The sequence below is a fragment of the Bufo bufo genome, chromosome 3 (assembly GCF_905171765.1).
Source record: "Bufo bufo chromosome 3, aBufBuf1.1, whole genome shotgun sequence".
Taxonomy (NCBI): Eukaryota; Metazoa; Chordata; class Amphibia; order Anura; family Bufonidae; genus Bufo; species Bufo bufo.
In genome coordinates, this window is record NC_053391.1 from 508101544 (window position 1) to 508114898 (window position 13355).

The following is a 13355-nucleotide window of genomic DNA, read 5'->3' on the forward strand; positions in this document are numbered from 1 at the left end:
CACACATGCACAGAAGCTTCAGGTTATTAGGACATTCAGACAGGCTACATGCACACTAACGTATTTTGTTTCCTTACCCGTTACGTTTTTTTTGCGGATTGCATTCTTTTCAATGGGACCACAAAAAATGCGGACAGCACACGTGTGCTGTCCGCATCCGTATGTCCGTTCCGTAGCCCCACAACAATATAGAGCATGTTCTATTCGTGTCCGTTTTGCGAACAAGGATAGGCATTATTACAATGGATCCGCTAAAAAAACTGATGCAATACGGATGCCAAAAGGATGTCATCCGTATTTTTTGTGGATCAGTGTTTTGCGGACCGCAAAACACATATGGTCGTGTGAATATAGCCTAACAAGGGTATTGTAGGATTTTTGTAATGATGGCCTATCCACAGAATAGACCATAAAAATTTGATTAGCGTGGGTCTGACACCATGCACCCCCACCCATCAGTAGTTCCGGCAGCGGAAGTGAACAGCGTTGCAGTAACCAGCTCTGCCTGCTACAGAATGGACAGAGCTGTGAAGTTCCAGCGCCGCTGCTACTCGATAACAACTGTTTGTGGGGTTGCATGGTGTCAGACCCACGCTGATTAGATGTTGATGGTCTATCATAGGCCCTCATTATAAAAATCCTGGAGTACCTATTTAAGCACCTGGTGCATTGAGGTTTTACATGTAATATGGACCTGTATTTCCGTTTTTGTTTAGCCGTGTGCCGTATGCCTCCATGTCTCTATAAAATGCCATGTGTTGAAGCATGTGTTTCATGCGAATTTCCAGAGAATCATAAAAAATCCAAAAGTAGGTAGGATATGTTCCATGCAATTTTAAGACTTCTGTACACTGGACTCATGGTATGTGGATCCTGAGTACAGTGAAATACATGCAGATTTTCTGTTCAGATGAAGATACTAGTTCATTTTGTTCCCACAAGAATATTTTGTGTTCCAGAAATAGGTTATAAGGGGTGACCGCTCACAAGATAATCAAAAGGTCAAGATATACTGTACATTACATCCCTGTAGGCACATTTAACTGTAGGTTACCTTTTATTGCTGGAAACTTTTGAGGTTGAAACTTCAATGAGATTATCAATATCTTGACTTCTGTTGACAGAAATAGAAGTATGACTGACATGTACAGCTCTGAATACATGACTGATTGACAGATATTGACAGACAGAATACCGTAATTCCATCAGTTTCCCCATGGGAAATGCTGTTCTTGATGTAGCGGGTAGAGATTATGATAGGAATATATTAATTTATCATTTATTATAATCAAAGTTTAAAAAATGCTCCAAAAGAGATGCATGCCTCAATAATCTTGGAGCGTCTTTGGGAGGTCAAAATGAAGTGTAATGTCCGCAAGTTTTCAGGAGCAGCTATTTGTAAATGTGTCAGGCTACAAAGCCCCCCACGCAATGGGCCATCCGCTTCCTAAAAAATGTGTGATTTTTCTACAAACCTGGAGTACAACTAGTAAATTCTCCCCTGTATTTCCAAATAATTAGATTATTTTTGAGTTGCATTAAATGAAAACTCCAGTTTCAAAAAACCATATTCAGATAAATAGAAGAGCTTTTCAGAAATGTCTGCAATATATCAGTAATTACAAGCAGTTCTGCGCTTGCTAGGCAGCAGTGATCCCCTGGTCCCATTTACTACACTTTCGAGGGGCTCAGGGTGCCTCAGGATAAACACCACAGGCAGTCCACATGTTTTGTCATTTTTTGAGTCTGGGTTGTTATTGTGGAGGAACTGGTAGGAGGAAAGTCAGATTTATTAATGGTTCTTTAAGACTGTAATAAATGTGGTTTGACGGTAGCAGTTTATCCTTCAGTAAGCAGCTTTACAAAAGTCGCACGTCTTTACGAAAAAGTTGCATGTTCTGTTAAAAAGTCGCATAAGATAATTATGGTCCTCACTGGAGTGAACTTGCGCAATTTTCTGCGCAATTTTTTGCGACTTTTTAAATTGTGGCAATGGTAAATCTGTCTAGAAATTCATTTACATAAGAAAACACGCCTACTTTAATAGCGCAGAGCCAATAAAAGTCACACATTTTTGCACAGTTTTAGCGATTGCGCAAAAGTTTGCGACTTTTTCACTCCATTATTTTGACTTGAGCTAATGATAAATCTGGCCCATAGTGTTGATCGCGAATATTCTAATTGCGAATTTTGCCACTTCAAGAATTTGCGAAGATGTAGAATATAGTGCTATATATTCGTAATCGCGAATATTCTAGATTTTTTTTCCATCAGTAACCTCCCTTCTTGCTTGTGGGCCAATGAAAAGGCTGCAATATCTTTGTCAGACCTTAGCAACATCCCTAGCAACCAATAGGAAGTTGCCTACCCCTTTACTATATAAGAAACTCCCCAGCAGCCATTTTCTGCTGTTTTTTTGAAGTTCTGAGAGAGAGAGAGCAGTGTCATTGCTGTGCTCTGTGCTTTCATCTGGATCCTATTCCTTATCCAATTACATTAGATAGTTAGCTCATATATATATAATACAGATAGTTAGTGGGAGATAGTCAGTGTAGGTTAGATAGTGATATAGTGTAGCTGATAGGTTCCAGTGCAGGGTGTTAGGTAGTGTGATAGGAATTACTGTTTCTCTGCTGTCCATACTACAGACATAGTGCTGTGATGTCACAACAATACTTAGTGCACCAATCAGTAATATCTACTCAGACCTGATAAAATGTGAAGTTGCATGTATTGCGCAAAAAATATGCACAACATTTGTGCCAATTTGCGCAATCGCGAAAATAATGACTGGAGATCACGCATTCTAGAATTCGTGAACTTATTGCGAATATTATGCAAAAAATTCGCAAAATATCGCGAACATGAATATTGCCTATGCCGCTCATCACTAGAAACATATAAGAAATAGAACAGACAAGATTAACTTTATTATTACTATGTTTTTTTTGTGAATTATTTGCTGTAGGTATACTCGCTGACATGAATCGGTCATACTGTACCTCTGCTTTCTTTCCAATGCACTTCTTCTTTCTCCAGCATCTGGATTGACAGGCTTGCTGGGGTATGCAGGCCTTAAATAATAATTTTAATGATAATATTACATATTAATCCAAGCGTGTTGTTATGGGTCATTAAACACTAGCACTGTTGGGACAACTTTCACAGTTTTGTCTTGCGCTAATAAAACCTGGATTCCAAACCTCAAAAATCAGATCATATATTGACTGAAAGTAGACACATGAAGAACACTCAACCCTCAGTAATTATTTCCGCTGAGTCTCTTTTACATATTATAGCCCTTTCCAGCTTTTGACACATCTCTCTTGCTTTTGACAATCACAAGTTGTATAATTCATGGTTAAGGAAATTCGAATTTATGCTTAGGTCTTTTTACTCATAGCAGAAGAAAGGTTGACCGATGTAGAATATATACTGAAAAGAACATCTACTTACCGGTCATCGGTTTTGGCAGTAGGTGATTTAGGAGGCAACCTTGGCTTCTCATCTACATTTTGAACCCTATTCAATGTGATAAAACTCATATATAATTGCTTTACATATGATGATGATAAAGATCACTTATGTTGAAATGTTGAGCAAATTTCTTTGGATTTGACAGATTTTTCTAAAAATTTTGTTCGGGTTGGAATCAATTCTACCCAAATCAAATATGCTCCAATTGCCCTGAGAGATAGAGAGAGCGAGAACCCCTAGACAACACATACATATCACCCAGAAACCGCTCTCTTCCTCTCTACTTCTATATAATAATCCAAGCAAAATTGATACACTGTTACACCAAATGCAGGGCCCGAGGGAGTGGATTTAAAGGGGTATTCACAGATTAGACATTTAAAACATATCCACAGATAAAGAGGATAAAGAGAAGCAGCTGTCCTCATTCTTTTCCATGGGAGTCGTGGAACCAGCACCATTGCTCACTTCTTTCTGAGAGTGTAACGAGGGGCAGGCGGCACGTGCTTCCTTCGCAGCACCACCGGCAACCTGCGCAAGGAGAGGGGCAAGGACGTAGCCTGTGTCCTCGTCTCCATGGCAGCAGGCGAGCAGCAGTGGAGCCGAGCGCCGATAATGACGATCGGTGCTCGGCTTAGTTGGGCTGCTGTGAGTCACATGACGCTGGCCACGTCATGTGACTCACCAGCCAGGCCAGTTATCTTATGTGCATGGCTACCTCCTGAATATCAACTGACAGATGATATCAGCGGAAAGAGGGAGCGGGCATGTTGAATTTCAACATGCCTGATCCTTTTTTCTCATGTGACAAGTCCAGACATCCCAACCTGCAAAAACTCATTTCAGGGAGGTGCACTTCTCATTTCAGGGAGGTTTTCTTTTTTTTTTCTTTCACAAACTTTTTATTACATTTTCCAAACATATGCAGTATCTGCACACTTTGCTCTATGGTGTGGAGGACCGGGCTCATTACCCTGCCCCAAATTATCATATATATGTATATGATTAAAGGGGTTCTGTCACCACCTATAAGCCCTGTGAGCTAAACATATGCTCATGTCCAGGGTAGCAGCATTCTGATTTCTAAGGTGGTCTTATAAAAGCTATTTGTGGCTTTATTCTGCGGAAAAACAGGTTTTACTAACCTGTCAATCATTGAATTAAGGTGCCCAAGCAGGGGAGGTCTGTGGATGCATGGTGCCCGGCCGCACGCATTGCCGTTCGTGCCCAGCGCCGCCTTCTACTCCTCAGTGCCGCCTCTCCCTCCCTCCCCCTCCTCCCGCTTTGAGATCCCGCGCGTGCGCACAGGCTCAGCCTGATGCGCCGTTGCGGACTGCTGGCATCGGCTTCTTCTTGCACTGTGCGCACACGCCGAGAAGGGGACACTGCTACAGGTTGCCGGAAAGGTTTACTGCGAGTAAACTAGAGATGGGAAGTTCGGATCTTTCACATGAATCGGTTCATTCGCTGAGCTAACAAGAAGCAAGTGAACCGAAGCTTAGGTTGCACAATGCGCATGCACGGATGCTTCGATTCACTTGCTGAGTCGGCTCTTGGTCTGAGTCAGGAAGTTTATTCTTTAAAACCCTGTGTGTAATTATCTACCCCACTGTAGAAAAAAAACAAGCATCCAGGGGGGTGAATTTAACACTGGGGTAAATAATATAATTAAAATGGAGGGTTAAATGTGTAAATGTATTTAAAAAAAAAAATACATCTCTCTCAATAGTTCTATAGCTACTGAATGAGACAGAAGGGATGCCTTTAACATATATATCTCCTTGAGAAGCCAATTTGACCCTAAAGGGTTAGTTCAACCTGTAATCTAAACTCTGTCCTGTCACTTCTCTTATCTCTCTGCTCTGCTATCAGTGAACCTATATTGTTTCACATGCGGGAGTCAGGGAGCCGCTATCTAATAGCGGGAGACTCCCTGAACGTCCGGGAGACTTGAGATCCCTGCAAGTCGCCAATGGTGTCTGGCAACAGTTTACTTCAATCTATCCTCTGTTGACAACACATGCCAATCCATGGAGAAGTCATGAGGAATAGCTGTTCAGCTGGCAGCTATTGAAGGTGTATGCTCTGTTCACACTTGCATCATCGCTTCTGTTTATAACAGAGCTGCAATAGCAATGACAAATGTACTTCATTTTTAACAAAGATGAGCCATTTTTATATAATGTATTTCAACATGGAAGTTAAACCCTTTACCTGGGTGAGGGGGTCGGGCTGAGCTTTTCCTCAGTTTTCTCAAACCTAAAAAAAAAGCATTCAGTGATTGGATGTTATCTCCAATAAATCAGAATAAAGGCACACGGAATCTAGTCCTCATTTTAATGGCATGCAATCCAACAGCATGTGACGATTAGCAGGGTGCTGCTTACAACAGCGACATTGTGGATCATGTACTCAGTGTGCAATTCAAAGGGCGAGCAGTTACCATGGCAACCTACGAAATGTAAATGTCTATCGCTTTCAGTGAACTGAGAAGATTAACACTATCTGAGGTAATATTAACCAACAGATATCCTCACATGGTCCTCTGGCATCTAGACCACAGCTACAAGTCTAGGCCCAGATTATATGATCAGGATTTATCATCATCATGGTGAACATGTCTGTAAGCCCAGTCAAGAAAAAATCTTCAGCCATCACATCAGAAGGTTTTCTGTACAGCACAGCATTTACAATGTTCTTATTTATTGGTGTTCCTACCTCACTGAATCACAATGCCATTGTAATTTGCTCTATGGAAATCATGCACATGATGAAAAGCACTGTATGGCCAAAAGTATTGGGACACACCTCTTAAAGGGGTTTTCTGAAACATTAGAGCTGATGACACCCAGGACCCCCACCAATCACCAATCTCGCAGTGGCGCCACGGCCTTCTCTCAGCTTTCCCTACCCTGGGCGATACCAAGCAGAGCCCCTATACAATGTACGGCACTGTGCTTGGTGAGCTGCAAGAAGGTGGCAGCGCTCACAAGAGCCCCGAGCCTTCTCAAACAGCTGATCAGCTGGGGCTTCAGGTGTCAGACCCCTGTTAATCAGATACTGGGGATAGGTTATCAGTTCTAAAGTCTTGGAGAACCCTTTTAATCATTGAGTTCAGGGGTCTCACTCACTCCCATTACCACATTGTATACAATCCAGCACCTACCCAAGCAGTCTACCTTTACAAACATTTCTGAAAGAATAGCTCATTTTAGAGAACTTGCCGAATCTGAATCTATATACGGTATATAAAGAAGAACGCATATATGTATGTATGTACAGTATGTGTGTATGTTCTGCAATCACTCAAAAACGCAACCATCGATTTCAATGAAACTTGGTATACACATCCCTTGCTACCTGGAAAGAAATCTTGTGGGGGGTCTCATCTCTCTAGGACGAAATGTTCCTGAGATATTCCCAAAAAATGACCTGCATTAGCCAATACAAGCCTGCAAGTCTTTCTCTTCATATCCCAACTGCCATATACAGTCACATGTCCCTTATCAGCCAATAGAAGCTCGCAGGCCCTTAGTCTCCACATACACACAGTTTTACACCAGGTTTCGCATGACACATAGGGCACAACTACACTAAGTACATGTATCCATTTTTGGATGTTTTTTTGTGACTGTTGTGTCGCAGTTGCAGCATGTCGCAGTGCAACACCATAGCCTATCATTATAAAAATTGTTGCGTGACATTGGTACGACAAAATGTTGTATGACACATGTTGTCATGGTGCCCTAGCCTTAAAGGAGAACTGTGAAAGTTACTATTAAGAGGGCAGAGGCCACTATTAAAGGAGCAGGGCGCTGTGGAGGACAGTGTTAAAGGGGCGTTCACAGTGGAGGTCACTGTTAAAGGGGCAGGCACTGTGGAGGTCACTGTTAAAGGGGCGGACACTGTGGAGGTCGCTGTTAAAGGGGCGGACACTGTGGAGGTCGCTGTTAAAGGGGCAGGCACTGTGGAGGTCACTGTTAAAGGGGCGGACACTGTGGAGGTCGCTGTTAAAGGGGCGGACACTGTGGAGGTCACTGTTAAAGGGGCGGGCACTGTGGAGGTCACTCTTAAAGGGGCAAGCACTGTGGAGGTCACTCTTAAAGGGGCAAGCACTGTGGAGGTCACTCTTAAAGGGGCAGGCACTGTTGAGGTCACTGTTAAAGGGGTGGACACTGTGGAGGTCAATGTTAAAGGGGCGGGCGCTGTGGAGGTCACTGTTAAAGGGGCATTCACAGTGGAGGTCACTGTTAAAGGGGGGTTCACTTTTAAGGTGGCAGGGGCCACTATTAAAGGGGCAGCTGCTGTGGAGGTCACTGTTAATGGGGCAGGTGCCACTATTAAAGAAGCAGGCCGCTGTGGAGGTCACTGTTAATGGGGCAGGGGCCACTGTTAAAGAAGCAGGCCGCTGTGGAGGTCACTGATAAAGGGGCGGGCACTGTGCAGTTCACTGTTAAAGGGGCAGGCACTTTGGAGGTCACTGTTAAGGGGGCGGGCACCTGAGGAGATCACTGTCAAAAGAGTGGGGTGCTGTGAAACTCACTGTTAAAGGGGCAGGCTTCTGTGAAGGTCAAAGTAAATGGGATGGGCTGCTGTGGAGGCCCCATTTTAAGAAGGCTGGGCACTGTGGGGGGGTCAATGTTAAGGGGTGGGGGGCTGTGGAGTTAACTGTTATGGGGGATACTGTCGATATCTTTTAACAACACACAGAAACATTAAATGAAATAGGTGAAATATACCCATGCGCTATTTCCCTAGAGGTGAATGGGTTGTGTATGCATGGTGCAGTCTCCATTCACTTCTATAGGAGTTCCGAAAATAAGAAGTGACTGGAGAGCACATGCGCATGTGCATTGTGCTCTCATTCACTTTGTTGGGTCCATTTGAGAGATAGGTGGGTACCAGAGGTGGGACCTACACCTACCTGACATTGGTGGCAACCCCTTTAAGGCATTCTGTAGTAGAAGGCAATGTACTAAATCTTATAAACCCCTTTAAAACACTGTCCCCTAAAATATAATTTACACGTACACTTACAGTGAATGACTGTTTCTTTTATCAGAGCAACTAACATGTTCTTTTCATGATCTTTCAAGCAAATTAAATATTAAAAACCAAACGGGGCATTTGGTATTAGATATACACCAATTTTTGTTGTATATCTGTTGCAGATTTGGTCGTAAAGGGGACTTTCCCCCGCTAACACTAGGTCTAAAAAAGGGTGTGTGGCGTGGGTGGGCCGGCAGGCCCGTCTCATGTATCATTTTCTATGCCTGTTTTAGGCTTAGAAAATTATCTAAATGTACGCCACCAAGGGAGCTAGGGTAGATTTAGACAGGCGGTGGATGCGCCTAAGTTATGTAGAGGGCGGTAATTCTACATAACTTTGGCGCATCCACCACCAGCGCAAGGGCTGTTAAGACCAGCATCTAAAATGCTGGTCTTAATAAATGACCCCACAAATTTTTACTTGTCTTATCTTGGGTATATTTTACTTTCATAATGCAGTGATGTTCATTCTTTGCTTCTGTATTGTTGTCTTAGAATAGGCTTTTATAATCATGATTTATGATGTTTCGGATTTTAGCTGAGAAAGAAAACTAAAGTTTGAACAATTTAAGCAAACCAATTTGTAATCTTACCGAGTATAATAAATGAGATGTTATCCCATTCTGTCACATGGTAGAATTTAATATTTGATGGTTGACGAAGCTATGATATACTGTGCGCAATTTATGAATATTTTTCTACTCTTCCAACTGCATTACCGTTATAATTCAAGGAGGATGCATTTATACAATGCACAGCAGATTATAAGATATAGCTTTAAAAAAAAAACAGTACATATTTACTGTACCTTGATCTGGCACTATCAATAAAGCTGGATTTGGGTTGTATATCTGTTGTCCGGGTATCAGATGAGAAAATAGTGCTAATGGATAAGACGGTAGGGTTAATTGATGTGGATGATTTTATTAATGTATTTACTTAATTATATTAACCAACCAGATTTTGTCTCAAACATATTTAAGGGGTTGTCCAGCATTATCAAATTTTTATTTATGGCTCAAAAAGAAGCCATACTCCCTGATCCCCTGCAGCTCCCATTCTGGTGCTTACTGCCCCTCCCTGGTCCTCTTTCTGGTCCTGGCTTGACTCCAGTGATTGGTTGATCAGGCATTTCCTGTATGTCAGACAGGGACCAGGAAGTGGAGAGCAGGGGGGGGCCTGTAAATGTCAGAACTGCAGTGGTGGAGGACCGGTGAGGTGAGTAATGTTTCTTTTTTGTTTGTAGTCCACTGTGAGCCATATACAAAAAATAATACCGTTGCACAACCCCTCGTACATTATACAAGCCCTGTGTAATGACTTCTCTTTTTAAGAGTCCAATGAATGATGATGAAGGCAGCATGTCCGGTACAAAAATCCCTTTATTGGGAACCGCTTAGGTGAACAAAAACGTGTTACAGGGTTGTTACGTTTCGGCTAACACATAGCCTTTATCAAACACCGTTAGCCGAAACGTAACAACCCTGTAACACGTTTTTGTTCACCTAAGCGGTTCCCAATAAAGGGATTTTTGTACCGGACATGCTGCCTCCATACACAGGAGCCCCTATGGATCTAGGACTCCAGGCAGGCTGTTGCATTCCGGGTGACTGCAAGATCTGGTGAGTGCGACTCCACATCATTATCTCTACATTCTTTTTTTAAGAGATCATTATAATATCTATATTACTAGATGACTCTGCCTTATGTACCTACATTAAGCCTGGACCAGAATATTAAAAAAGACTCATCGCCTCTCCAAACATGTCTGTATTAGTCAATAGTTGTATTCGACATGAAATGGCAATTCTGGAGCATCTATTCTTTCTACTATTAGGCCTCTTTCAAACGGGCATCGCGTGTGAGGGCCGGATAGGATGCGTGTGCGTCGCGGGAAAATCGTGCGAGTAGGTACGCAATTGCAGTCAGTTTTGACTGCGATTGCGTTCCCATGTTCAGTTTTTATCGCGTGGGTGCAATGCGTTTTGCATGCGCGTGATAAAAAACTGACTGTAGTACCCAGACCCGAACGCGGACTTCTTCAATGAAGTTCGGGTTTGGGATCGGTGTGCTGTATATTTTATTATTTTCCATTATAACATGGTTATAATGGAAAATAATAGCATTCTTTAATTCAGAATGCTAAGTAAAAGGTCCATTGTGGGGTTAAAAAAAAAAAAATTATTAACTCACCTCATCCACTTGATCGCTTAGCCGGGCTGGTCTTCTTTCTTCTTCTTCTTGCAGGACCTTGCTGGAAAAGGACCTTCGGTGACATCATTGTGCTCACCACGTGGTGAGCGCGATGACGTCATCGAAGGTCCTTTTCCAGCCAGGTCCTGCAAGAAGAAGAAGAAGAAAGAAGACCAGCCCGGCTAAGCGATCAAGTGGATGAGGTGAGTTACATAATTATTTTTTTTTAACCCCACAATGGACCTTTTACTGAGCATTCTGAATTAAAAATTTTGCTATTATTTTCCATTATAACCATGTTATAATGGAAAATAATAAAGTAAATAGAGTCCCGGGTAATTCATCCCTCGTCTCCTTAGCAACCATGCGTGAAAATCGCATTGCATCCGCACTTGCTTGTGAATGCTTGCGATTTTCACGCATCTCCATTCATTTCTATGGGGCCTGCGTTGCGTGAAAAACGTAGAATATAGAACATGCTGCGATTTTCACGCAACGCATGAGTGATGCGTGAAAATCACCGCTCATCTGAACAGCCCCATTGAAGTGAATGGGTCCGGATTCAGTGCGGGTGCAATGCGTTCACCTCACGCATTGCACCCGCGTGGAATTCTCGCCCGTGTGAAAGGGGGCTTAGTGTTGAGCGAATTGAAGTGGACTTCGATGCAAATTTCAATTAAAATTCGGTTCACCATGAAGCCGAATTTCCTTGTGCATCGTGGAAACTAATAAATTTTCCCTGAAATAGCGTAAAAAAAAATACATACTGACCTCATCCGTTTGAGCGCAAAGAGCCTGCCGTGGCCATCTTGATTGAAAATCCTGTGCGAAATCTCGTGGGCGGCGACGTATGACGTCACGATGCCAGCCAGTGTGATGACGTCATCACGCACCGCACGTGATTTTGCACTGGATCTTCAATCAAGATGGCTGCGGCAGCCTCGTCATGCTCAAACAGAGGTATTTATTTTAACCCATGAAAGGTCTAATTTTTCATCTCAGATGCTGCGATCAGCGATTAACACGTCATCTGAGGGGTTCAATAACGGGGCAGTGAAAACGCCATTCCTCGTCATTGCTCCCGCTACTTACAAAGAAATGCGCTTCGTGACGATGTAATTCATCACAAATCTAATTTCTTTGTGAAATTCGGCGAAGCAGATGAATCAAAATTTTCATAAATTATGAAACTAATCTCTAATGACTATGTTATGCCATTCCTCTATTATTTCTGCTAGAACCTTATGAATAAAAGTCCATCTGGGGGATTGTCTCTGCACAGTCTGCCAATCAGTGCTGCCAGTGTAAGACGGTGCAGGGACAAACCCCCAACTGGGAGCACCCAAATGTACCTTTATTCATGGGCTTCTAGTAAGAATAAAAGAGGAATGAGAAAAGATGGCCCCATAGTTACTAAAGCAGACATGTCAGGAGAGATGAGAAGTCCTCTTTAACCACTTGAGGTATGGTACAGGAATAATCTGGAATGGCTGTTTGGATGGTTTCTGATTTGTAAAGCCAGTATCCAGTCATACAATATAATACAATGACACGAGAAATCACATACTGCTACTTTGCATTGCTATTTGTCATCTTCTCAATATTAGAAGTCTGAGCGAGTTCTGGAAAAATCTTAGTGACAACACTGACACCTTGTATTAAAGTCATTTATATGTCTTTTATGGTCAAGATATATGTTAATAACGGACTTGCTGATGTGAGTGCATGTTTTATGGAGGATTGTTCTTCCTTGTTCTCCCTCTGGGAGTGTTGTATTAATTGCAAAAATGTTAAATAAACACTATTAAAAAAAAAATATTAGAAGTCTGAGCTGAGCATCCCTCAGTATCTTGTGCCCATACAATGTAGCAGTTGTGAACTTGACACTTAATACACCACACCTCAATTTCAAGTTTACCATAACTTTGTATTTAACACGTTAACCTTTGCTACATCAGTACTAAGGAGTTTACTGGTTTTTAAAGGGGTTGTTCACCTGTCTAGTGTTTTCCGGCAGATCCGAAAGCATTGCCAGACCTGCGGTGGTGATCATATTTACCTGTTGCCTGCCTCTGTGTTGTGGCTCCATCGCTGCCCTGCCCGCTCAGCAGGTCTCGGGTCTCCCCGCATCAACATCCATTTTGACATGAGACACATGACTGCTGCAGCCAATCACTGGCCACAGTGGTCATGTGTCACCCATGCAGCATGTGCCACACAGGTGACACATCACTGCTGCAGCCAGTGATTGGCTGCATCGGTCACATATCCCTTGTCAAAATGGCTTTTGATGTGGGGTGACCTGCTGAGCCAGCCGGCAGAAATGAAGCCAGAACACAACGGTAAGGATTAGGTAAGTATGGTCACCACCTCGAGTCTGGCCTTAGGGTCTGTAGAAAAATGCTAGCAAATAGAATCCTCCTATAAAGCTTTCCATAAAGTAAAAATTATACTATGATAGATTACTTACATTTTTTGCCCTTCTGGTTTGCCTGGCACAACCCTGTTGAGAAGTAATGGACTTGCATGAGTATATGATATACTGTACATCTTTATGGTATAACCTGTAGGGAATCTTTGTAATGCAGACTATACTGCATATTAGCTCTTAATGAGAGCCCATCATTATCACAAAC

The 13355-nt window shown here is 42.6% G+C and overlaps 1 protein-coding gene across 5 annotated transcripts in view; it reads right to left on the minus strand.

The window, feature by feature from the left end:
• The window catches only part of SCEL (sciellin), a 143830-nt gene that overhangs the window by 41314 nt on the left and 89161 nt on the right, over positions 1 to 13355 (minus strand). For all 5 annotated transcript variants that reach the window (XM_040425335.1, XM_040425334.1, XM_040425333.1 and 2 more), the window contains 6 exons: positions 13190 to 13222; positions 9335 to 9409; positions 5692 to 5736; positions 3457 to 3522; positions 3003 to 3074; positions 1055 to 1114 (listed from right to left, as the gene is read on the minus strand). In XM_040425335.1, coding sequence (XP_040281269.1) covers positions 1055 to 1114; positions 3003 to 3074; positions 3457 to 3522; positions 5692 to 5736; positions 9335 to 9409; positions 13190 to 13222 — 351 coding nt within the window. The remainder of the gene's footprint in view (positions 1 to 1054; positions 1115 to 3002; positions 3075 to 3456; positions 3523 to 5691; positions 5737 to 9334; positions 9410 to 13189; positions 13223 to 13355) is intronic.